This window comes from Giraffa tippelskirchi, chromosome 5, assembly GCF_054371585.1.
Source record: "Giraffa tippelskirchi isolate mGirTip1 chromosome 5, T2T-mGirTip1v1.2.pri, whole genome shotgun sequence".
NCBI lineage: Eukaryota > Metazoa > Chordata > Mammalia > Artiodactyla > Giraffidae > Giraffa > Giraffa tippelskirchi.
The window spans coordinates 120,551,020-120,578,963 of NC_137279.1; the positions used below are offsets into that span (position 1 = coordinate 120,551,020).

The window sequence follows — 27,944 nt, forward strand, 5'->3', positions numbered from 1 at the left end:
CGTAAAGCGGAGCCGCTTTGCGGCATTGTAGGTGAGGCCGGCGGCGTGGATCGTTTCTCCGGGTAAATCCTCCGCTTGGGCAGCTACTTCTGGGGAACGGAGGCGGATAGGAATTTGGGGAGGACAGCGATTCAACTGTCGTTTTCTCAGCGGGTAAATGTCTGTTCCTAGCGTTGTGTAATAAGAGAGAAAGAGGGTAGGGCTATTTAAAAACACTCCAGTCCTTATTTAAAAGGCGGGAAGTTCTTAACTCTCCCGCTGACATGCCGTCCCTCCTCGTGTTATTTTGGTTTTCGTTTTCATTACTAGATTTTAGGTATCCTCGGTGTAGCTGACACTTGATTTTCATATTCATTTCGTCCTGTAGTCACCCTCCCCGTGTTATTTGAGATGCTTTACATGATTGGTTTGGGCCTGGGAGATGCTAAGGACATCACAGTCAAGGGCCTGGAAGTTGTCAGACGATGCAGTCGAGTGTATCTGGAAGCCTATACGTCAGTCCTGACTGTAGGGAAAGAAGTTCTGGTAAGTGCTTAAGGCTTTCCAGCCTCCTGCGAAGACGGATATTTAACAGCTAATTTTTTTTTTTTTTTACACTAAGCTGAATCGAATTTCTCAGGTCTCCTGGTTCAAACCCTTTAAAACACATCCCCTTCTCATGAAAAATCTGAGGAGTACAAGAATGGCATTCATACACTAACCATGTGACTTGGAAAATGAAAGGGTGCTTTTTCTCACAAGTCTCATTGTGTAGCTTTCTCCATTAAATAGGAAAGGAAAGTTATTTTACGCTCCTGGGGATAGTCATCAGAATCCCTTATTTCATGAGATAGCCAAGAAATCCTTTCCGAGTTGAGTGCTAATGAGGTGCTAACACAGCCTTAATGAGTTGGTTATGTATTCAGGGACCAAACTGAAGGCTTACCCCTTTGAAGTATTTCCATAGGGAATGGTAATCACCTTTCTGTCTGTGTCATATCCAGAGAGATCTAACCTTTAAATAGACGGTTCCCAGTCAGGCTTATACCCATACACTTGAATGTGTTGATTGAGCCAGGAACTTGGTAACCATAGAATTTGCTAGCATATCATACATTTAGCTGGATTTGGTTAAAGGCTCAGTAAATTTTGAAAGAGGGGTCAGATTCAGGTTCATTGTCAAGTTTCAAATAGAAAGTAGATTAAGATGCAAAAACTGATGGATATATTACAGGAGGAGGGAGAAGATTTTAGGATTGTCTGGTCTATCAAGTCTTTCAAAGAAAAAGGTGACCTAGAGAATTTCCAGTCTTCTGGCCTCTCAGATTAACAGCCCCGGGAATTCTGAAGGTCTCACATTTACTTTAAAACCTGAAGAAGGACTGCTACTTGAATTAGCCATACTTTGAAATGAAAGTTGTGTCTAATGACCAGCTTTGATTTGTTGGCTCCAATTTAATAGGATGGAGCCACAGTCTCCAAGCTCAAGATGATAGAAATATTCCTTTCTAATTAGTGATCAGGGGCATTTAGAATGAACTTAAAATCTTCTTAGAGAATATAAACAAATAACAAGTCAGTAGTTTTAAAGAACTGGGCCTGGTTTTATGTCTTTGTTCTGTCACATGTTAACATGTGACCTTAGACAAGCCCTTTAACTTTTGTTTCTTACTTTGTAGAAAGAGGACAGAAATGCCTGCCTTACAGTATTTTAGCATAGTGGCTGGCACAAAAGTGTTCAGAAATAGGAGTTAATAGACATTTCCAAACATCTCTACATCTCAATTCCTTCATCTGTCAAATGGAGATAATAACCAGTTGGAAGGCTGTTAAGATTATATCATTTATTAGTGTATTTGAAACTGCTTTGCAAATTTAAGTGCTAGCTAAATGTTAATTTTGGTTGCTACGATTTTTAAAGTATTTTTCCCCGAAAGACATTTGAACAATTATTACTTATAGGGTCAAGATCTGGGCCTGGAAGGGGGATGGAAAGTGAGGGTAGCATGGATTGAGAGTTTGGGATAGAGAATGGATAATCAATAAGGTCTTACTGTACAGCAGTAAGTGAACTATAGTCAATATCCTTTGATAAACCATGATGGAAAAGAATATGACACTAGATATTATGCTCCTTAGGGCAGGGGTTGGGTATGTCCACACTGTTTCCAACATCATGCATAGAGCTTGGCATGGAGGTTGTACACAAGAAATATTTTTCAAATGAGTGAATGAACAAATACATAAATAAGTGGTTACGTTAAAAATAATGCAGTACCTGTCTATTTCTGCTTTAGCAGTTTCTTCCCTTTTTTAAGCATTCTTTTTAAAGAGGATCAACCATTTGATTATATTGAGGTATTAGTGTGTATTTCTCTTTGAGGATTTTTTTTTATATTCTGTTGTCTCAATTAGGTAATGAAATATTTCTCGAGTTAGGATAAGTGATAAATATGGAGTGAATGTGATAGAAATCTTGAGGAGAGACTGGGTTTTCTGTTGTTAAGTCATTTATAAAATATTGGATCGGATTACTGCCAGCATTAAGCTAGTAACATGTGATTCTTTGATGTTTAAGAAATTTTAGAAGTTCAGAAAAGAACATTATTTCTTTCAGCTTTCAGTAATCATATGTGTGTTCTCTTACATATATGGCTATAAATGTTCTGCAACTATTAAGTTTACTGGGCTCACAAAATTAAAATAAGGTATATAAAATGAGTGATTAAGAAAAGATACGTGGTAAAAGGGAAAATAAAACATTTTTCATCCATGAAAACATTATTATTGGGAACTTCTGGAACATTAAGAACATGAGCGATGAAAAGGAAAGTATCTTTTTTTCACAACTGAGAAACAGATTGTAGTTAAGTATTAGGAAATAATTATCAGTTGGAACTTTTTAGCCTTTATCTTCAAATGCTTAATGATTTGTTCATTTGCTTGACAAATATTACTGAGTAGCTGACACTTTTCCATTATAGTAATCCTTATAACTTTTGACATGTGATATAATCCTTACGACTAAAATAAATTTACTAGCATGTAAGAAATAGTATTATTTATCTATGCATCCACTTTTACTGTATTTGAGTTGTATATTACTCCACAGGAAATCAGTTATAAGATTCGTGATCTTGCATAATAGGTTGTAACCGCTACCCCATGACCACTAGCTCACTCTTACATGCTGCCATTGCAGTTAAGGTCAGCCTCTTGAGTTTATGCTTTGGAGTTGAAATTCTGGGGATTTGTTCACAAGCAGTTTGTATGGAGATTTCCTATATATTTAGAATCCTTTTTTTTCTCCTGCAACTCTGCTTTTTTTTTTTTAACCAGAAACTAGGAAGTACAGTTTTAAATTAGTCTTTCCTGAAATTATGTAGGAATGATTGCTGGTTTTGTAAACAACTAAATCATAATTTTTACTATTTCTCATTGAAATTATCTTTTATTTTCATCAGGGTCACATAGATTTTCCCAAGGAAAATTTAATAAGACCTAACTACCATATATGTATGGTAAACATATGTTAAATAAACATATATTATTGTTTAATATAATTATTCTGGAGTATTGTGTTTCTGAAGCAAGTAAGGCTCATGCATACGTATTTTCTATTCGAACTACAATGTTTGGCCTCGTCTATTAGACCCAAATTTAGAGGTTAATATAAATGCAAAAAGCCTCAGATGTTAGGAGGTCTACCTCCTCTTGGGATATTAAGATAGCCCCAAAGACAGAGTTTAATTGCAACATGATACAGAGTGCTAGTTCATTGATGAGTTGTATTCAGGGATCGGTGTTTGGATGGTTGCCAGGATTTGCACCAGCCACAGACAAAGATTGTTTTGTGTGTGTGAGATTGTGTAAGAGGGTGTGTATGTGTGTTTGTGTGTTGAAATGGTCACCTGCTGTCTCATTTTTATATTGAATTTAAATCTATAGGAAGAATTTTATGAGAGAAAATTGATTCTCGCTGATAGAGAAGAAGTGGAACAGGAGGCAGATAATATTTTAAAGGATGCTGATATCAGTGATGTTGCATTCCTTGTAGTTGGTGATCCATTTGGGTAAGTCAAAGCAGATACTTTGACTTTTAATTTATTTACTTTTTTCATCATTAAGAATTATTATATTCAGAACTTTGTCTTCCAGGTGCTGATAGGAGACTCTGTTTACCTAGGCTCTGTCTAAAATTTTATAGTTTAAACTTTGGCCATCTTTGAGGTTAATGAAGAAAATTTACTTGGGAAAGATGTCATCATGTATCAGTTACACTGGTTATCAGGTGTCAAGTTTATGTTGTTGCTTCTGCTTTTGTTTAGAAAGTCACTTAGGACATCAAATAACAAAGTAGTATATTGTTATTAAATAAGTATATCGCATTATCAAGAGTCATACATGCCATTTATTTTGCAGGTAAGTGCAACTGTCTTCTGCTTGCTTTGTCTCCGACCCCCCCCACCCTGTTTTAATCATCTGCTATTTAGTGATACTGCTGTCACTTTACTTGCCTTGAATTTATCATTTATGAAGCCTCAGATTTCAGTTTCTTATATCCAGTGGGAGCTCTGTTCTTGCCCATTACTACAAAGATGGACTTGTACTTGTCTAGTCAAGCATCATTAATCTCTAATGTCAAGCCAAATAGAACAATTCTTTTTCTCCAGCTGGTGACCCAAAATTTATGTCACAGATTTAAGGAACATAAGGACAATTAAGTCACTTTGAGCCCACCACCAAGGATATTTTTCAGAATAATGGAGTTGCATGTACATGTGTCTGTCAAAAAGAAAATAATTTATATCAATATGAGGTTTTAGAGATTATGTATGATTATTATATTTGGTTGCAAATGGTATCCAGTCATGGACAAAGTCCAGGAAACTAATGCTACTTGAAGTGAGATTTGCTGACTGTTACCAGCCTATAAACTTAGTCCATGATGAGATAAGTACAGAAATTGAAAGTAAGCATTTAGACACTTTTATAGCAACTTTACAAAATAATTTTATCTCTGCTGAAACTAATAATAAAATAATAAAAATAAGCAGCAAATAATCACAATCTCATTGACATTCTTAAAAGATCACTAAATGTGTGGGTGAACGGACTTTAGGGAGGCAAACTAGCCCTGGTGCAAGAGAGAAAAAAGATAAATTGGGAAAAATTTAGAAGGAAAAATGCTCAGATGTATGTAATAGATGAGGAAAGGAAAGAAGTAAGTCTTCAAGTATTCTGGCTTTAGTAACTGAAGAGTTGATGCTGCCATTTTTTGAAATGATGAAAACCAGCAAGGAAGAAGGCTGGGGGAAACAGGAATCGGTCCTGGAAACGTTTTAACTTTCATGATACCTGCTAATGTAGCTCAGGGGAGAATCTATCCTGGTTATATGACTTTTAAAGCCATCCATATCTAGATATTTAAAACCAGAGGAATGGGTGGAATTACTCTAGGAAAGAATAAGAGCAAGAATAAGACCCTAGGATGGGTCAGTCCCTAGGATACTGGCATTTCATGGTCTCTCAAGAGCAGAGGAAGATGAAAACCATTAGAGTTGTGCTAAAGCAGAAGCCAAGGAAAGAGAATGTTTTAGAAAAGAGTGATCAACTTTGATGTACCGCTGAAATGTTGAGTAGAAGACAAGGATAGACAAGTCTGTGTAATTTAAAGACTTTATGGAGGAGTTGGTGCTGGGGGAAGGTCTGGTTTAACAGTTGAAGATTGTGAGGTAGGATGCGGGGGAGTTGGGATGGAAGGGAAATTTCAGTGTAAATGAAAAAACCTGAGGCCCAGAGAAAGTACTGCGGTGCTCCTCAGAATCCTTCAGTGACTTCATGGCCTTAAATCTTTTAACAGTTTATCTACTTGTTCCATTGGCTGCTCCTCTTTTTGACAGTGGCAGAACCAAGCCCTTTTGTAAATGTTTCACAATATTCATTTTCTGTTTCTTTGCTCATGCTTTTTCCTTAAAACAGACTGTCCTTCCCAGTTTCTATTTAGTAAAATAATAGATTCTTTGAAACCCAACTTAGATGCCACCTCTTCTAAGAATCTTCCCTTATTTTATTCAGGAGTAAATGCTTTTTTTTTTTTTTTTTAAACTTCTAGCGAATTAATTTTCCTTATGTCAGTGACTAGTCATATATAACATTGTATTCATATTTATGTGGTATTTACTGTACTGTAGTTGTTTTTCATTTACCCACTGGATTACTATTCAGATATATTAGCCATTGGAGATAAGATGATAAGGAAGGTATAAATTTTAATTGGGCCTTGAAAAATTTGAATTTAAATTAATTAAATGGATAAACCAGGAATGGAATACAAAATATTAACAAGGCACTGAAATGCTTCCTTATATATGACCAAAAAATGTACTGTGTTTAAGTTTAAGCCCCTTTCTACTTATTTGAACAAAAAATTCAAAAAGAAGGGAAAGTTGTTTACTCAATCTTAAATTATTTTTTGTAAGTTTTTAAAATTTTCAAATATTTAAAAATTCATAAAGTTTATCATTTTAACTATTTTTGAGTGTACAGTTCAGTGGCATTAAGAACATTCACATCATTGTGCATCTATCAGCACCATCCATCTCCAGCAATCTTAAATTCATGAAGAAGGTACTTGAAAGTCAGTTAAGTCAGTTGGTGTAGTTCTCATCTTTGCCCTTTTATCTAGGTTGTTTAAAGGAATGTGGAAGTTAATCACATAAAGAATGTAAGTCACTTTAAAATATACCGCATCAGTAGATCTGACTCAGTCATGTGAGAGATGACAGTGTTAAGCTTTCTATCCCCAAAAAGAGCAGTTGAACAAGGTCATCATTAAACAGATTCTTTCTAAAGATACTTCTGTTTTTATTCCATTCTGTATTTTAATGTGCTCTATAACTATGTATTTTATAATAAATGAACACATAATTTTTTATCTTTATGTTGTGTGCCATTTCCTTCATGGCATGTACATGCATGCATGCACGTGCACACACACACACACACACACACACACAAATATACCTTTCTTTGCCTGTCTCCTGTGTACCTTAATGTGAGTCATTTGTTTCCATTCTGCAAATCAATGTTATATAAAGTAAAATGTAAAATAAACATACTAAGCCTTATATATTCAAATTGATTTTGGTTAGAGCCACACATGCCCAGAAATAGTCATAAATTTGTCTTGACACATGGCAGTGCACATGTGCCTGCACGTACACATGTACACACACACACACACACACACACACACACACACAGCCTTTCTTAGTCACTATAATGAAATATTTTCATGAGCCACAGACTGTGAGGAATCCCTGGTATGAGAGTGTTAAACATGTAGCTCATACCAGTTTTTTTCTTTTTTTTTTAAATGAAGCAATATAATCTAGGTAATTGTGATAATAAAATAACAGTTTTATCACAGTTTTTCATAGCAGAAATTTGAGAAGCTCATTTAATCACATTTGTAGCAGTTTCACAAAATCAAATCACTTTGCCAGGTCATTAAATCTTCATAGTACACCAACCACATCTGGTCATTTTAAATGAACTTGTGAAAAAGGGAATAATTCTAAACCAGTTTTTCTTTCTGCTCATCTATTTAAATAACTCACCAAGTAACTAATTTCATTTTCCCTTATCTTAGTGTTAACTAGTGAAATTCTGTTTGAAAGGGATATTAAAAACATTCTTTACAACAGGCATTTGTATTTTTTTTAAAAAAGCTTATCCTAAGTCAAATTAATGATTATTTTTATAGTAGCTGTTGTTTCATTTCATGTGTGTGATTAAAAGCAGGCTTCCCTGGTGGGCATGTGTTAATGTTTCTGACTGCCTCATGGGGTAAAAGCCCTTGATCTTGCTACTTGGTATGCGTTGGCCAGTTGACAGGTTCTGCTTGTTTGTATGTAGTTTCTCAAACATGCTAATGTTGCTTTCCCCAGTTGGGCCTGGAGTTTTCATCAAGGGGGAAACAAGCTGTTAATAATGCAGTTCTAAATTGATTTGGGGTTAAGTTTCACAGTATCCATATTTATGTTTACATGTATTCTCCCTTTACCCTGAAAAATGAAGCCTTCAAAATAGAGCAGAAATTAAGAAGTAGTCTAGTTGTGCTATAATTTGAAACTTTGTCACAGAAATTATAAGAGTTTAGAGGTCAAAATATTTAAGAATTGCTTCTCAACTTCAGTTGCTGAGTAATATTCCACAGATGTCTTTTGCAGGTATTAACAGAATAAAAAGAGCAAGTTAAAAGTTCCCTCTTTTCTGTAGCTGCCAAGTCTGCTTTAAGAGTGTTAAAGGCGTAATTTAACATTGTACAGGGCTTGTGTAAACTTATACACTTGCCAGAATTCCCAAATGACAGCTTAAGCAAGTGCTTTGAAATATTTGAGGGAGAACAGTGTCCTTGACTGATTCTTCTTGACCGTTTGGGCTCATGAAATGTTGTAGATTTACTGTCTTAAAAAGTCAGTCTTGGTTAGTTTAATCCAACCTGATCTTTTCTCACTACAGGGCTACAACACACAGTGATCTTATTCTGAGAGCAACAAAACTGGGGATCCCTTACCGAGTTATTCACAATGCGTCCATAATGAATGCTGTAGGCTGCTGTGGTTTGCAGGTAATACTACAAAAGGATGGTTTTCTTGGTGGTATTTAGCAAAAATGTTTTTGTTTTCTGCAAATTCCCGTAGATCTTATTATATTTCATGAGTTATAAGACAATATTATTTTATATAAGACTGTGTATTAAGTTTGTTAATACTAGATATTTTATACTAATTTTCCTATACCTTAGATTTTTCCCCTCCCCCTTAGAATAGATCATTGAAATTTATCTAAAGAAAGATTTTAATTCTATATCCAGTTGGTACATACAAAAAAGGGACTATAACTTAATTGGTTAAGTATTCCTAAAACCTCTTGGCATTATTCCAAATGACTTACTCTGCATTGCTGAGGGCCATGTTTTTCCACTCGGTATTGTTTTCTGTGTGGTCAAGAGCACTATGATGGAGCATTTCTTAAAATAATACATAAAAGAGCTAAATGCCAGTGATATTAGACTTTTAAGCCAACTTTGCAGTTACTGATATGCAAAGTTAGTTGTTTTTAATCCAGAAATCATGGTTCTGAGGAGTTAAAGGAGTGCTCTGTAGCTGCGTTTAAGATTTTTTTGTGTGTTCTGATGTTCACATGTATGTAATCCATGACAGTTGGACTGCTTATGGCCAATAGCAGTTTTAAGACTCCATTGATTGTTAAGACACATTCCTTTTTCAGATATAATAGGAAAAAGAATTTGCACCTTACAACCTGTGAAATACATCTTCCTGGAATATATAATTTAAAATAACTTTGCAAAGTAAGGGACAACATGAGCTGAGAACTGTTGGCCTGTATTGGTTGGTTTCCTCTCTTTGAATAGGAAACAAGCATTTTATTTTCATGAAATCTTAAATATTTTGGTCATATATGTGGAATATTCTCAAAATCAAATAAAAGAAAAAATAGTAGTTATTCTTTGGGGAATCACGTATGTATTTCCAGTATCTTGGGAAGTATAAAGATAGTTTGATCCTTTCTGCACGTTTATTTGAAAGGAAATATAATTGTATAAAACTTAACTAATACTTGTATGCTTTAGTGAAGCCCATGGGTAAAAGCTGCTGTCAGTTATGAAGTACTGGCATGATTATTCTGATAAATGCAGTTTAAAAGTTTCTACACACTAGTTAGATGTCCCATGTGCATTACTACATAGAATAAGAGCTACTAATTTTTAGGCACAAAGAGACGACTCACAGCTAGTAGATCACCTAGCCTCTGAATTCAGTGCTAGCTGTATATATGGGAAATCTCAGAAAACACTTTTTCTTTTATTCTGAGGGTCCATAAAATTCTATCTAATAATTCATCCGTTAAAAAAAAAATAGCTGTTTACAGCAAGAAGCTACATTACCCATGGAACTCAGTGCTGTCTCTGGGGCTTTAGAGGGACCTATATTTTTTGTATTACCTAGGAAGAGTAGCTCACTTTAATTGACTAGTCCTGGCCAGTCATCCCAGAAATGCTGCCTTTGGTTTTGAAGGAACAGAGAAAAAGTATAAATGATTTACTTTTCAGTATTCATTACTTGCTCTTAGTTATAACTATGTCCAAATTGGCAAAGAACTTTGCCGTCTGTTTTGTCTTTTAATAAAATGCATACTTTAAAAAGCCTTGCCAATTCAAGTCTTTTTTTTTACACTTAAAATTCTTTCTGAACATTTCTGTGTTGGAGTAAATTGAATTCTTGATGCTCAGATTCTTGAGTGATTCTCAGTCTAATATGCTTTTCTCTGGACAATGCTACCTTTCAATCATTTAAGAATGATTGCTAGGAGAAAGGAAAAAAGTGAGGGCAAAAATTATCATATGTTAGACAAAAATACGTGAATCTTAAGCTAATTGACTATATATATTTTTTCATATTGGTTTTGTTTTTATATCGAAGAAGGTTAGTTAGTCCCTTTCGATCATATTTTGCTCTAAATTATCTTATGATAATCTATTATTTAGAGTTTTTAAGCCTAAATTTTAAAAAAGTTCCCTGTCTTTATTACATAAATCTGTTATCCAGACTGCCTAAAGTTAGACTTGTCCCTCTGATCCTCTACATTGATAAAGAAGTGCAGAGTTATTTTTCTTATGTTTAAAATGAATGAAGGTATTTGAGAAGGAATTTACTAAGAGAATTGAAGTTTCTATACATATAAACCCTCAAGATCATATCCACATTTACGTATATTATTATTATTTTTAAATGTAACTTTCAGTTTAACATGGGATTTCTCTAAGCAGCCACAAAGTATTGTTTCCTCATCTTAGTTCTGTTCTCTAATCTGGATATGAAATGACTTACTACTTGTGTGAAAAACAGAAGGTAGCTTTCTGTTTTCTGGCTTACGTATTTATGAAATCTCTATGAAAGTGTAATTCTCGTACCATGCAAGTTATTCATATCCCAGGAGAAGGAGGGATTGATGCCTTAAGTATTGATGCCTTGGTATAGTTTTCTAAGATAAAAAACATGGAAAAATAATCGTATGCATGGCATGCTTAAATTTTAAAATAAATGTCTATCAGTATCCTGCATAATGTAAAAATTCTGGCAAAGTCTCCTTCCTTGTAATAGCTGGTCTTTTTCTCTTTACTATTTTGACTAGCATTTATGGAAAAGACAGTAACCTGTACCAGTGGTCCTCTGTCTTCAGTGTTCATCAGAATTACCTAGAAGGACTATTAAAGAATTTTCTGTACCTTCCCTTCAGATTTTCTGATACAGTATATATCTGGGGTAAGGTCTGAGAATTTGCATCTCTAACAAATTCTCAGGTGATGCTGAAACTGCTGGTTATAGGCACCACACCTTCAGAATCACCAACATAGATAAAACATTTCTTAGAAAGTTAAAACCTGTACTGTCATTCTTTTAGTATGACAGAGTTGGAAAGGTTGACCTTAGTTCCCAGAAATATGCTTGCTAAATGTAGAATGTTACCTTGCTGTGCTCTCTTGCTCAATTTCCTAAAAGGGAAGTGGGCACCACTTTCGAAAGGTGTTCTGTCATCCCTGTGAAAGAGCTTTCCTATGAATTCAAAAACAGCCTCAAGTTATTGAAGAGAAGTGCTACTTTAGGTAAGGTGACAGACCTGGACAGTATGTACTTTCCAACATCTTTACCTTAGGTTAAGGAAGAGTAGTATGAAATTCCTTACCTGAAAATGGGTACAGTATTTTTAAACTATCACTTATTATTCTTTCAAACTGTCTTTTTAGTTGTTTTTAAAAGCAGCATAGAGAGCTCAGAACTGACCATCGAGTATTTTTTTATTAACTTTGTAGTTATTAACCAACAGGAGACTCTTAATTATTAGTATCAATGAAGGTAAGTAGTTGCATAGACTAACACTTCTACTCACACACAGACAGTTGATATGTGTTTTATTAGTATGCCATAAATACAGTTCTTTACCACAAACCTCATACACCTAATGAAATTTTTGTTGTTGTTAAATGGAAAGTATATTAGAGGCTACCAAGTTAGACATCGTTAAGAGGAATAGTTATCTGTTTATTCAGCAAATACTGTTTGCCTTCTTGTTGGATTTCCCTGGTGGTTCAGATGGTGAAGAATTGGCCTGCAATTCAGGAGACCTGGGTTCAGTCCCTGTGTTGGGAAGATCCTGTGGAGGATAAAATGACAACCTACTCCAGTATTCTTGCCTACAGAATTCCAGGGACAGAGGAGCCTGGTGGGCTACAATCCATGGGGTCACAAGCAGTCGGACTTGACTGGATGACTTTTACTTTCTTATTGTTTGCCTACTGAGTTTCTTTGGATATGGTAGTAAACCTGACCAAGAAGGTCTCTGCTCTCAAAGAGCTTTTATTCTAGTAGGAAAGAGAAGTGATAACAAAATAAATGTCAGGTAGTGGTAAGTATAAGAAATTCAAAAAGACTGCTAGGTTAGAGAGTGACTAGATCACTACTGTCGTTGGGTAGTCAGGAGAGGTCTCTTGGGGTGGTAACATTTAAGATTAAATAGAAATCAGGAAGGGACAACCATATCCCAAAGTTTGGGCAAAGACCCTAAAGTGGAAATGAGCTTAGCTTCTTAAAGGAAACGAAGGAAGGCTTGCTGGAGAGTAGCAGGCACAGGGAAGAGTGATCTGAGGCTGGACAGGTGGGTGGACTTGGATCACTAGGCTGTCTAATACACTATCAGGAGTTTGGATTTTATTCTAAGTAATATAGACTAACTGCCTTTAGAGGGATTTAAGTGGAGCAAATACTTGATCTGATAAGTGTTTTAAAAAGATGTCTCTAGCTGCTATGTGGAGATGGAATTACTACCAGGCAAGACTGCTAAGTTGCTAAGTCACTTCAGTCGTGTCTGACTCTGTGCAGCCCCATAGAAGGCAGCCCACCAGGCTCCGCCGTCCCTAGGATTCTCCAGGCAAGAATACTGGAGTGGGTTGCCATTTCCTTCTCCAGTGCATGAAAAGGAAAAGTGAAAGTGAAGTCGCTCAGTCGTGTCCGACTCTTAGCGACCCCATGGACTGTAGCCTACCAGGCTCCTCCGTCCATGGGATTTTCCAGGCAAAAGTACTGGAGTGGGGTGCCATTGCCTTCTCTGTCCAGGCAAGACTAGAAGTGAGGAAATCAGTTAGTAAGCTTATTGTATTCCTTTAGAGGAAAGATGATGGGGGCTTAGACCGCATGAGGATGGGGTATAATAGACGATAAGTTCTAATATCCTATATACTTGGAAGCTAAAAAGTTGGCCTGTTTTCCAACTTATTTTTTAATTTATTTATAAAATATTTATTCGTTTATTTGGCTGTGCCAGGTCTTAGTTGTATTATGCAAGATCTTTCTTTGCATCATGCGAGCTTCTCTCTAGTTGCAGTGTGCAGGCTTAGTTGCTCCTTAGTATGTGGGATCTTAGTTCCCCTACCGGGAATTGAACTTGAGTCTCATGCATTGCACAGCAGGTTCTTAACCCCTGGAGCACTGGTGAAGTCCCTGTTTGCCAACTTTAGGCAGAGGTTACCTAGATTTTCATTGAGTTAACTTTGAGATTTTTCACAGTTAAAGTGTTAGTTACAAACACATGTACTTTAAAATCATGTTGTTTGAAATACCTAGGCAACAGATACTTGTAACACATTATTTGTATTCTGAGGATTTTTCTAGTCAAAGAAAAATCCATTTATTTATCGAGAGCCAGACATGGTGGTTACATTTAAACATTCCTGGTAATGAAAAATCAAGGATTTTTCTCAGAATACAAGAGACAAGAGGAATAAGTCCTTCTTTTCTTGAACTCTTCAAGTTAAACATTTAGTGGTGTAATCATGCAAAATCAGAATTGCTTTTATTTATTATTGTTTCTGCTTTGAAGAGTCATTTTGTAATTTTTTTCTTGATAATAAATGACGTATATACTCATAAAAAATTGGAAAAATACAGTAAGTATAAAGAAGAAAATAAAAGCATCCATAGTCTTTCCTCCTAAAGGTAACCACAGTTATCATTTTGGTATATTTTCTTTCAGTCTTTTTACTTAGCACTTACTATGTGTACATTCTCCTGAATCTGACAAACTAAGTAAAAGAATTATATAATACTAAAATGCTTTTTTTTGGCCTAGTATTTATTTATAAATAATAAATAAACTTATTTATTTATTATAAATAACATAAATTTATTTAGAATTTATTATTAGTGATTTGTGTGATAGAATGTATTAATTCTTGTAAAAGTTTGATGACTGAAATAATTTTGAGATATTTAAAAGAAATATAAATAAAATGGGTTGATGAAACCAGGTAGCAATGATTTCTGCATAAAAACTGCATTATTAGTTGTGGCTGACTTCAGAGAAAAGGTTGTATAATTTTCTCATCATTATGAAATGCTTCCACTTTCTCTGACTGTTGCATGAGTGACCTTAATTATTGCCATATGTTCCCCTGTTTATATAATATCTTTCTACTTTGGAAAAAATATATGTTACTTTCAAAAAGTAAGAACTCATTTCCTTCCTTTTTTTAAATAACACTCATTGTGATAGTCAGCATTTTTGACCTTGTAGTAGTTCTTACTGTTAGTTTTCAGAAGCATTAAATTGGTTTCATTGTTGTCCAGGCACTATTGTAGAAATGATAAAACTTAATGAGTACAAAGAACACTAGACTAGGTAATAAGGGTATCAGAGCTCTGCATTACTGTTGTTACCTTAGCAAACCGTAGAAAAACTCATCCAGTAAGTTCTCCATTCTTTTAGTCACTTCGGAATTATTTTTGACCACCTGTTAAATCATGAGTATATTAAATTTTTTCCCCTTCCTTTTCATTTTCTTTTTTTTAGTCACTGTTTTAATAGCCATCTTACCATCATTGTCTTACAGTTTATAGTTTTCTGCTTAAATTGTAGATCTGATTATGCCATTCTTCTGTTCAAACGGTCCTGGTAAATCTCCATCCTATAAGAGAGTTCAGTTACTTGTGTATGTTTATGTGCTCACCATATTATAAACTCCTTAATTTACTCATCTTCACATCTCCCTTGCTACTTTATTGCAGTGTCATGCATATGATCAATGTGCAACAAATATTTGCTGAGTTGAATTGCTTATTTATTTACCCCCCCCCCGCTTTCCCCTCACCCCAAGTTGGATCTTGTCTTTGGAACTGTATGCTTTAAATTGTGATTCTTTCACTTAGTTTATATGTGGGCTCTCTTATTTATATGTGAAAATATAAATCTTACATCGCTTCTATCTACATAGTCATTCAACTTTATCTGTGTACCTGCTTATGTAGCCATGTGTATAATCTTTCTTACTATTAGCAAAAATCAGTGTTATATCATTGTTAAGCAAAATGCATGTGAAAATTAAAAACAAAACAAGTATTCTATATAAAAAAGAAAACTAGTAACTCTTGGTTAAGTGGTTTTGTGGTACATTTTTAGACAGCCCTGCTGGCTCAGCTTTCTTTTACATCACAAATTTACGTGATCTGGTTAGGATATACATATATAAAATGATATATGTAGGGCTTGCTAAAGTTCTTAGCAAGTTAAATTTTCTAATTTTTCCATATCCAAAAAAGATACTTTTTAACTTAAAAATCACAAAATATTTTCATTTGAATATAAAATGTGTGTGCGTGCTCATTCATGTCTGACTGTTTGTGACCCCATGGACGATAGCACTCCAGGCTCCTTAGTCCATGGGATTTTCCAGGCAAGAACACTGGAGTGGGCTGCCATTTCCATCTCAAGGGGATCTTCCCAACCCATGGATTGAACCCAGGTCTCCTGCATTGCAAGCAGATTCTTTACTGTCTGAGCCACCAGGGAAGCCCTTGAATATAAAATACCAAAGCATTAAAATCTAATTATAAAATGGAGCTTACAAAGTATCTGTCCTTCTGAAAGAAAGGAAATATCAGCAGTGAGATGAACAATAAGACTATTAAGGTCATTCAGGCAGGTGGTATTGAGAACTCAAACTAAGGTAGAGAAAAAAGAAATAAATAGTATCTGGGTAAACTATAGAGCAAGAATTGACAGAAATTGGTACATAGTAAGATGTCAGGAATTAGACATACTTGTTAGAGGCAAGTCAGACAGTACTTATTTCTAGACAGTTGCTTAATGTCACTCTCAGTATTGCCCAAGATTTCCCGCCTCTGTTCCTTTGTTCACATCATCTCATTCTGCGTGTTCAGCTCCCCTAGGCTAAATCTTACCCATCTTCTAAAGTCCAGCTTATATTCTGTCTATTCAAAAGTTACCTTCAGGTGCTCTCTAGTTGGGGGAAATGCTAAACTCTTATAATCTGTATCTAATTTTTTATTATTGTTTATTACCTCATATTTGTCTTTCTTGTGCATCTTTTCACTCTTAACTAGTGCCTTATATATGATTAAATATTTCATTTTGAATTGAGTTTTTATCTTCAATAGATGAAAAAAAATCATGATTCAGTATCAAGTTAGATAAACTGCTTCCCCTATAACTTACTCTAGGTTAAAATAAAAAAAGCCTGTATTTGCCTACTGCTTTTGAAAACTGCTCTTTTTATAATCTTTAAATGTAGACTTGCATCAATAATGGTTTGCAGGGAAATGATCATAAGCACAAATGCTTACATTTTTAGGATGGTAGGTACACAGGTCTCGGCAATCCCAGTTCTCGTCAACTGTATGATTTTGTTCCAGTTTCCTTTTGTACTTTACTGGTAAGTCCTTGAATTGTGAAACACAAAGGGACTGGTCCTTCTGTTCTTTAAGGTACTGACATCTAAATGGTGAAACTGTTTGCATAATGTTCCAGAATTCATTGAAGAAGTTTGTACCACAGCCATGGAAATGGTTACAGTCTATAAATCAGGGTCCTAGAAAGCAGTGCTTATGTGAGGTTTTCTTTAATCCCCCAAATTAGACAATTCAGAGAAGCTTTTACACAAAGTGTTTCAGCTAGTGTTTACATGTGACTAGCATCTCAATGCTCTTTTAAATGAACTGTTCCTTGCTTTTTGAATGAAGAATTTATGTCCATGACTATATTTCTGTGACTCTTAAAATATTGAAAACTTGTTTATTTATTTATGGTGACATATATAATTTTCTTTAATGGTTTTACCTTAAGGTTTGTTTTAAATAGAGTAATGTTAATATTTCAAAATCTGATCAGAGATGCCAAAAATCCTTTTCAAAATGTAAACGACTGAACTTTTCAGATTAAGTCAAGAGCGTAGTTTCAAATATTTGATAATATTTTTGAGCTCATTCCAGTAAGGAAAGCAGTTGGATTATAGTGTAACACAATATTTTAGAGCATCTTCATTATAAACATTATCATTGTTAGATTATCATATTCCTAACATTTATTGATGCTTTCTATGGCACTGGGCACTACATACAGTATATCATTTAATCCTTAACAAAACAGATTGTTAGGTTTATAATTATTATATCAAATTGGCAGGGGATTTCCTCCTGAAAGTCACCCAGCTAGTCACCATAATCATCCTGGTAGTAGGAACCAGAGCCCGACTCCACAGCGTTTGCTTGCTGTGTGAGGTATAAGGAAGACTGCATATTTCCTGAGGGCTGGAGCTCTGTTTGCTTCTCACTTTATACCCGTGTATAACGTAATGCCTGGCACGTCGTAGGTGATTCATAGTAAATATTTGTTAGATACGTTTGCCTCTCATAGAACAATAGCAATGACAGAAACCTCCAACAGAGCAAGGCTTATTCCTTGTAGCGTACCTGAATGTATTCCAAAGATCTCACATAGGAACTCTACATTTTTTTTTACAGAGAAATCATATTAGGTGTGGCTGGAAGGTTTATGATTTCATTCTGAGAGTTATATAGGTCTTTGTAAACTAATCTGTGAATTTGACTGCCCTTGAATAGCATGGCTTCAATGGGGAAATCCTCTTTAGACAATTTTCAAGTGGACTTTTGGAATAAAGCCTATTGGTAAGTAGGTTGGAAGTTGTGGCCATGTGAGGAATATGATGAAATGAACCTTCTCTTGGTAGCTCAGAGTCACCATTATGAGTATGAGTGATAGTTTTTAAACCCTCCATGTATAAACATCGAGAAAGGTTGAGCTTCTTTAGGCACGTAGAGATGGGGGACCCTGAATATGCCTCTTGCAGCAGCATTGTTCAAATGAAGAACTTTAGGCTTGGAAAAGTTAGGTGATCTCGTGAAGTCATACAGCTATTTCAGCCAAACAGCTAATTTGTGGCAGAGGACTAGGTGTGATTTTCAGCATTTAGTGCTTTCCAGCTGTATTAAACATTGTTTTAGGCACTCTTTAAATTGAATAGTTAAAATCTTTATGTAACAGCTTTAGTATTAGGTTTTACAATATATTAAGTCTTTGAAAATAAAGTCCATTGGGCAATACCTAGATAGTAATTAATGTAAGAATATCATTCACAGTTTGAATAACTTTTTACATGTTATTTGGTTTACACAACTCTGTGGGTAGGAAGGGCATGTGTTATCACTGTTCCTGTTATAGAGATTAAGACTTGGAAAGAAAGAGTAATGTCATCCAGCTAACAAGTTGCAGAACCAAAGCTCAAAACTAGATTTGCTCAACATAAGATTTGGAGTTGGATTCACTTAAGTGAGATGTGTGGCTAGCCTGGAAGCAAGTTGGAACAAAGACGCTTCTTGGTTGTGTGATGGTCATGTGGAGTGGATGGGCCACCCTGGGGGGAAAGGAGGAGGTTTGGGAAAAGGCCCTTATTGTTGAACTCTAGAGTCAGGGAATAAATAGTGGGGAAAGTAAGGGCATAGGTTTTGAGATGTGACCACAGTGAGTATGCAGTGTATGAATTTTACTGCACTAGCATGGTGGAAAGGAACTCTCCCTCGACCCTGGTTTGAGTTTCTACTAACTAGCTGTGTGACCTTAGGCAAGCCAGTTCATCTTTCTGAGCCTTGGTGGACTCCTCCATAAAATGAGGATAATAGGAACCTTGTGAACACTGCTCTGACTGCTCACAAGTTTTTTTTTTTTTTTGCTTCCTTCTGGGTTCTCTGTATTTCAGTATTTTTAGCAGCTACCTAGCTAAATCATGAACTAGTTACATATGTTCCTGTACTGAATACAGAAATACTAGAAGCCTCCTACCGAAAGGGCATCAGAGTGACACCAGCTGCTATGGAGCAAAGGGAATTTTTATTACCTTTTTTTTATGACAGAGTTGATCCCCAGTCCATCTCAAGTTTGGGTCTTACTTTTTATTTTGGTTGTTATCTATGAGACAGTAGTTAGTGAATTGTTAGATCATTAATTAATGTTTTTATTTTTTCTAGTTGTATAAGTTTGGAGAGACAGTGTCTATTGTTTTCTGGACGGACACTTGGAGACCAGAAAGCTTCTTTGACAAAGTGAAGAAGAACAGACAAAACGGCATGCACACACTATGCCTACTAGGTAAGTGCTCTGCAGTTTCTCTAGGGTCACAGTATGGAGTTGTCATATTGTTCTTGTTTTGATTTTGTATGAAGGTAAAACCGTTCTGTATGATATAGTCTAGCTACTCTGTGCATGGTGTGCCCTCCCCCATACTCTTGTGGAGAAGTGAGTTTTCATTTCAAATACAATTTGTCTATTCCTGCGTATGTAACACAGTTCTTGCTGCTGCCAACTTCTGCCCTATTAGATCCTCTCCAGCATTGCATCTTTTACCCATTTGTCCATTAAGAGCCTGTCCTCATCAATTTACTGCAACTCAGTACACTTATACTGAGCATTTACTCTTACCAAGTTCCATCCTATCTTTCTTGAGGTGTCCTTTGAATACTGCAGTCGTGATGCTATCAGAATCACAGAATTATAGATCTGAGGGAGACTCTGGAGATCGTCTTAAATGAAATGGAGGCCCAGAGACATTGGATCATTTTCCCCCTGTCACCCAGCTTATTGGTTGCAGAATTGGTAAAATCTACAGATCCCGTAATTCACAGCTCTTTTCACTGTATTATGCTGCCAAATTGTATTTCCTACCTAGTGTGGAAAGAGTTTGGGTCGCTGTCTTTGTGTACAAGGATGATGGTACTGATAGAGCTTCAGGGGTTTCAGCTACTGCGTTTGCCAGCAGAGGTACTGGAATTATACTGATTCACATTCACTGTCAGTTCCCTTTCTACAGTATGTGTTGTAAAAATACTGTAATCAGAGCTTTAATCTGTGGCTGGTCAACAGAAGAGAAATAATTGTCATCTTTGATAACTTTGAAATGACACTTGTACTTGACATCAGAAGACAAAATCCGAGTGCTACTCTATACTAGCTAGAGAGTATTTAGAACAGTCCATACCTTTGCCTTCTTTTTTATCAAATAGGAATAACCTTTTTCTTGTCTTTTGGAAGTGTTTAGAGCAGTATATGTATGTGTGTGTGTGTGTATGCACATACACATATATAAAATAAATATACGTAAAAATAAATACATTATATTTACTTACTTTAAAGTTTCTAGTCTTTTGTGTCGAAGTCAAATTACTATGTTTGTGAACACTGATTCACACTCTTGTAGTTTTTTTTTTTTTTTTTTATCATTTGTTGGGAACAGAATGCTCACATATTGGCATCAGTCCCTGGATCATACACTGAATTGCACTGGTTTGGTTCTACTGTGTGTGAAGTTATCCAGAAGAAGAATGTCTGCCATGTAGCACAAAATCAGGGCAAAGAAAGAACCCATAATTTTGACCTCTGTAGTAAGTACAGATATTCAGAACATTAGAAAAGATTCCTACTTGCCAAAGACATTTAGGTTGTCTCATGTACAAAGTTCTCTATTTTTCAATAATATATAATTTGTACATTATCAGAACCCCAATCAGTACGTCTCTTTTAAAAGAGAAGACTGTAGAAAAGTTTTACTAATGGTTAGCATTTCTTATAGGGTAGAATTTGGAAATTATGTAGAGCAGAGGTTAGCAAACTAGCACCGCTGGATCAAATCTAGGCTACCACCTGTTTCATAAAGTTTAATTGGAACACAGCCACGCTACTTCATTTATATATTATCTGTGTCTGTTTCATGCTACAGTGGCAGCAATAAGTAGTTTTGACAGAGACCTTGTGGCCTTCAGAACCTAAAATATTTACTACCTGGTTCTTGATAGAAACGTTTACTGACTCCTGATCTAAAGTAAAATTCTAGCTAATTTAATGTACACCCTGTATTCCCCAGTGATTTTCTTTCCCATTACCTTGTGTAACTTCTTGTCTTACCATTCATCTGAATTGTTTTATGAACTTGTTGGTTTTCTTCTTTACTTCATAAGAGCAGGGACTTTGTCTTACTGATTCCTCTCTTTCTAATGTCTAGAAGTGTAGCACAGTGTAGCTGTCCAACAGATATGTAATAGAAGTTAATTGGTTGAAGTTTACTTTTAGTTTCAGACTTGATCTTATTACCCATTGGCACAGAAAATCTTTAACTCTTGCTAGTTCATTCAGTTCCAGCTAGATTACATTCCTTTTTTACTCCAGTAAGAGTGACACCTAATTAGTTCTAGATCTAGATCAGGCCATGCATGCTTCTCTGGTATTTTTTTGGCTTATGCCTGAATCCCACAATTTACTGGTATGATAGCTTTCTTATTTTAGTTAATTATCAGTGTAATTTAGTAATTCATTATTAGCTAATTAGCTTTATAGTTTTGTGTTTGGATTTTCTATGTGGAAAGATACTAGTCTCCCTCTTTAGTAGTTCTTATTGGCAGAACTTATTTTATGGTTCTTGTTAATTCATGTGGAATATGCCATTAGAGGTATCCATCATGTTGTCTTAAACTTAGAGCCAATTAAGGCCAGCGGTATGTAGAAAGTCAAAGGAGAATGATTCAAGAGGTACAGGCATTTAAAAAAGCTTTTATTAAAGGCAGAGGTAGAAATATATGCAACTGAGGGATAAAAAATAGGGATTCGTTAGAGCTCAGCTATGAAGTGTGTGTGTGTTTAAACAACAGAACTGAGAAGTTTTTAAAACAGAATGGGGATAAAAGTAGTCTTAAGAGGCAAGCTACCTGTGATAACATCTTCATGTATCATGAAAAAAATGGAGGAAAGGGGGAAAAATTGGAATTATCTTTTGGAAGCTTTGAAAGGGCAGTTAGAAATTCAGCTCACAGTATTTATTAAGTATTTATGCCCACTGTGGAGTTAGGTTCTTCTGGAATACCAAGGAAGTATTAGACCTGGGTCCTGCTCTCAAGATTTTGAAATCTAGTTGGAACTAATGTGCTGTGTACCTGAAAGTTGAGAGAACAATTAAGCTCTATTGTATGTAGAGGCAGGAAGGACAAACCAGAACTTTGGCTCTTGGAACTTTCTCTAAGAGCTGCTGCCTCTTTTCTTGGCTTTCCTGGGAAAAGACAAACAAGGTTAAACAATATATCTTCCTTGCTCCATTAACAAAAACAGGAACAAGGTGTGAAGTATAAGATATCATGATTCTGACTTCGCAAACCATAGATCTCATCATTTAATCACCTGGAGTTCTCATTATTTTTAATTAGTATGTATTTATTGAATGCCTGCTCTTATGGGCCATACCCTGTAAGGTTTAGTGAGAATAAGTCATGGTAACAAACCATAGAGACTTTAAAATTTACTTGGAAAGGCAAGACTGATATATGTGATGTAATTGGAGATTAACAAAATATAGCATTAATTGTATGGCTATCTCAAAGGACAAAGAGCCTTTGGGAGGAAGTCTGTAAAGGCTTTCTGAAGGAGTTGGGACTTTTACTCTACTTAAGAGGTAGATAGTTTAAGTTGAGCTGTCATAGTAGAGCCACATGAACAAATTTATTCAGTAGAATTTATGGTGTATCTGCTAGGTACTTTGCATTATGCTAAGTGCTGGTACTAAAATGAATAGGAGAAGCTTACATTCTAGCAAGTAGAAAGGAATAAATATGGCCTGTGTAAATACAAGGTAAGATGCGTCTGGCTTGAATTTATTCACTAATACAGACTTACATTTGTGAAGAAGCATTTGCCCATAAAAATTCTCCCCAGCGCTCTTCATTTTTAAAATAAAATTCTATAGAACATATCATTTAAAAAGTGAAAAAATTGAAAATATTAAAAACTTAACTATCACGAATAACACTTCAGAAGCTCAAGGTGAATGCATTAATAAATGTTTACTTTTTAAAAATGATTACAACTATTAGGTAAAGGAGGTCTAAGTTGACTTATATATCATTAATTGTATTGCAGGCCATATTTCAATAACACATATACATATTTCCTATATGTGCCATACAATGGAAATACCTAAACAATGAATTTCAAACCTGAAAAATATATTCATTTCTGGTTCTAAGAACATTTAGAAATATATGTTAGGGATTGTCTCTAGAGCAATTTCCTAGCAAATACTTAGTATACTTTGTAAGAAAAACTTTTATAATCACTTGAGAAAGTTGTTGAAGTCTATCAAAAAGACCACTCAATTACACTATATTTATTTTTGCAGAAACAAACTTTGGCCGAACCATTTGTTTTTAGCATGTAGAACAGGAAGCAGCTGTTGCTCTTGCTGTTGTTGTACTGAGTTCCTGTGAGGATGTAGAGTGATTCTGCTTTTTTACCTTCTACCAGATTGTTTAGCTGAGCATCAGTGATTACAAAGCATAAAGAATCAAATCTTTGTGATGCTTGCATCATCAAACTTTATGAGAACAAGGGCTATATGTGTTTTGGCTGCTACCAGTCCATGCTTGGGAAATCCCCATTAAAGTATAAATATTTGGTATTAAAAAGTTTATTTATAAGTTACTGACATGTCTTACCATTCACACAAAAGTGAAAGTTTCTTCAATATGTGGTAAAAAATTTCTTTTATTTACATTACATGCATTGAAGCTTATATTCTAGTGCTTGAAAAATAGGTAAGGAACATAACAAGAACTTTCCAGTTGGGTCTGTGCAGTTACCATCTAATAGAAATGAACACAAAGATTTTGATTAGCTGTTAGATAGTGTATATGCCAATATTTATCTAACTCTTTCCTGTGTCTTCTTTTCCAAGAGCAAATTCAATCCATTCAGGATGGTCTCAGGGCCAACCTCATGTTTGTTTTCTAACTAATGATCTTTATACAACCACAAGCTTCCATTCTTCTTTATATTTCCTTAAAAATGTGGCCAGATACAAGTGTGAGGGAAGATTGTCACAAACTCTCAAATTAGCATTTTAGAGACTTGAGAATAATATTTACCAAAAATTTAGGTGTTTCAGATGAAGCTTACATGTAGGATTTGGGTAAAGTACTTAATTAAAAGAGAACTATCTTTTTTTGCTTCCTACAGACATCAAAGTAAAGGAGCAGTCTTTGGAAAATCTGATCAAGTAAGTTCGTATTCTGAGAATGCTTAATTCTATTTTAATTCCATGGACTATAAGTTCTACTGAAATGACATAAGTTCTAAAGATTGTTGAAAATCAGTTTTAAGTAATAGTGCAAAATTTAACACTTTAAATCTTATGAAATGTTAAGCAGTATGATAGAATGGAAACAGTAAATTTCATGGGTTCAGTATTAAGAACAGTGGTTGGCACCTAATAGGTACTCAGTAAATATATGTGGAATGAGTTAATTGAGAGTTAGAAAACATGGGTTTGAGTCATGAGTCGGACTCTGGTTATGTGCTCTTGGGAAACTTACTTCCATTTCTGAACTGTATTGTCTTCAATTGTATATTGGGGGAAATAACCCCTTTTTACTTATAGATGCAGTGTCCCATACAGTAGCTGCTACCCACATATAACTAATGAGAGCTTTAAATATATATGACTAATGTAACTGAGGAATGGAATTTATAATTTAGTTTTAATTAATTTAAAACTAATACTCAACTAAGTAACTAGATAGCATTTAAGTGTATTTAGAACAATTCAATATGTAAATCTACTTTTACAACCGTGAATTTTATGAAATCTGAATACAGATCAAGTATTTCCAGTGAAAATTTAACATTTGAATTAAGATGTGCTAAAATATAGAATACATTCCAGATTTCAAAGACTTAGTACAAAAATGATGTATAATAATTTTTATAGGAATAAATGTTGAAATATAACATTCTGGATATATTGGGCTAAATAAATACATTATTAAAATTAATTTTGTCTGTGTTCAAACAGAACATAGAATGTAGTAATTGAGTATACCTGGGGGAATAATTACATTAAAAATGTATTATGTAATTTCATGGCTAAGAACAGTGGCATCTAGTTTTTACACTTACAGGGGAAGAAAGATCTATGAACCTCCTCGGTATATGAGTGTCAACCAAGCAGCCCAGCAACTTCTGGAGATTGTTCAGAATCAGCGAATACGAGGAGAAGAACCAGGTACTCAGGAATCTTAAAGGGACTCATATTCCCCTCGTGCTGCATTGAGATGAGTATATAACATCTGAATCACACACATGCATTACCAACACCACTAAAGTGAGAGTCAGTGTGTTTGCATTCATTTTTTCCCTATCATTTTTTTTCATCTTTCCCTTAAATCTCATAGGTTGAAAGTTCTACTGAAAGAAAAGTAATGGATTTCTTTCTAGTAATATTAATATCATTCTAGAGAGTAAGGATTTTTTTTTTTTTACAAAATTAACTATAAATCAGATTTTATGTAAATAGGTTAGTATAAATATTTTGATGAAATACAGAACCTCCATTTCAGCCCAAGTCTATAGTGAGCTCTATCCTGCAAAAGTATACTTATTCTGCTTTTTCTCATTCTCAACACTGAGACCAGGTATAGTTGTTTTTTCAGGATAAAGACAAGAGAATTTACCCTTGCATTCTTAATATCCAGACACAGTAGACATGCTATATAATAAAATGTTCATTGACAATAGATTTTTATTGAGAGGTTCTTAAATAAATCTGTCATTATATTCTGTTACAAGGTGCTGACTGGCTTTGAACACATATTTCTTGATAGAAAAGATATACAAAGAGATTCTTTAATAACCATTGGCCTCAGTAGGCCTTGTTAAAATCATGAAACAAATAACCTGTAGGGGTGCTATATACCCATACCTTTGTACAGAGTTCTTTACATTCCTGCTTGTCCTTGGAGAAATCATTTGCCCCATTTTGGTCATTTTTCAATCAGGACAGCTTTTCCAACTAAAGAAAATCACAGGAGGGTCTGCTGAAGAGCAGACACACTGGAATGAATAATACTGAAGTTCACTAATGTATGTTATTTGGAACTTAAAAGCATAAGTAATGTCATACTGCCTATTATTTCTTCAGAGCTGTGTAGTTTACTAAGTACTTTCATATCTATTATCTTAGTCCTTAAACCACCATTTATGAAGGATAGTTTTCCCATAAAAAAGAAGAAACTTAAGGTTTGTCATATAGCTGAGTGGTCAAGCACAGACTCAAATCTATGTATTTATCTCATAATCTTCTGTTTTTTCCAGTATATCTTGGTCAATGTGAAGATACCTCAAACATTTTATTTATAGTATAAGCATGTAATAAACACTCTCCACTCAGAACCTAGTTAAAGGCAAATGCTATGTGATAGAGTATGGATACAGGTAATTATTCATCAAGTCCTAAAAATTTAAACTAAAGTAAACCTTTGGAATTCCGAAATGGTGAAGTTAGAAAGTACTACTTTACTTTAAATATTAGCTAGTGCAAATAATTAAGAAAAGCCTTAGATAAATCAGCAGATAGTATATCTATAATGAGTGACTAAAGGAGATTTAATATATTTGGGACTTATTTGGAACTTCTTTAAACGTATTTTTGGTACTTGTGTTAGTTTGAGTGGATTCAGGATAATGCATTTACTGAATTGGATGGTGGCATCTTTGTTTTTCTTTTAATAGCAGTCACCGAGGAGACACTCTGTGTTGGCTTAGCCAGGGTTGGAGCTGAGGACCAGAAAATTGCAGCAGGCACTTTGCAGCAAATGTCTACTGTGGACTTGGGAGGACCATTGCATTCCTTGATTATCACAGGAGGCAGCTTGCATCCACTGGAGATGGAGATGCTAAGTTTGTTTACCATATCAGAAAATAGTTCAGAATCCCAAAGTGCTGATGGACTCTGAATACAGGCATTTTCTATTGCGAGATGTTAATTTCAGTCATATATACACAAACACATATTTGTATAACAAATCAAACAGGTCTTCAGGTTTACTTAATAAGTATAAATTGAGTGACCAAGAAGAAAGACATTGACTCAACAGTGCTTGGTTTCCTGTGTCAATGAGTTTTTACCCTGTGATATCATCCAGTGTTGCTGCTATTTTGGCAGTTTTTCAGGATGAACATACGTGGAACAGACCAAACTGGAGAACTTTAAGCTAGATATCCATAGACAGAGTCATTTTAAAGCAATGTCTGTTTATGAAATCAGTTTATACAAGATAGAACTTTCTTCTTTCTTAAAAATCTGATGTCCTGACTGTGAGATACATTGTCCTGACAGCACATGGTATTAATGCATATAAACAGAGATGAGAAAAATATGTCACCAGCCAACAGTCCCACTTACTTAGGGCTCAGCTGAGTACATGCCACTGAATGACATCCTTTTGCATTGCCTTGTCTTGTTTAGCTGATGTCCTAATTATGTGCCTCATATTCTGCTGTATTTTGGAGATTATATAATTGTTGAATTATAAATGTTCAGCCAGCCATGTACAGTTGCTGTTTGGTTTTAAATAGCATCTTTCACATCCAAGCTGAAAATGGAAAATTTGCTGACTACAAAATAAAATTTTTAAAAACTTAAGGTTGAAGACAACGATAGATAGGTCAAGATTTGTCATATCACTTAACAGTTAATATGC

The 27,944-nt window shown here is 35.0% G+C and overlaps 1 protein-coding gene and 1 long non-coding RNA gene across 5 annotated transcripts in view; both read left to right on the top strand.

Moving 5' to 3' along the window:
* Window positions 1–27,944, top strand: part of LOC145507181 (uncharacterized) — a 349,446-nt gene that overhangs the window by 255,660 nt on the left and 65,842 nt on the right. The window lies entirely within an intron of this gene.
* Window positions 12–27,886, top strand: DPH5 (diphthamide biosynthesis 5). 4 transcript variants are annotated; one of them, XM_081493149.1, is made up of 8 exons: window positions 12–153; window positions 368–525; window positions 3,928–4,052; window positions 8,506–8,614; window positions 19,401–19,521; window positions 24,424–24,463; window positions 25,365–25,468; window positions 26,974–27,886. In XM_081493149.1, the coding sequence occupies exons 2-8, from the start codon at window positions 391–393 to the stop codon at window positions 27,195–27,197; spliced, it is 858 nt and encodes a 285-aa protein (XP_081349275.1). In that variant the 5' UTR covers window positions 12–153; window positions 368–390; the 3' UTR covers window positions 27,198–27,886. The 4 variants fall into 4 exon arrangements, with proteins under 4 accessions (XP_081349275.1, XP_081349277.1, XP_081349276.1 ...); XM_081493151.1 differs by having other exon boundaries at window positions 26,977–27,886; XM_081493150.1 differs by having other exon boundaries at window positions 12–62.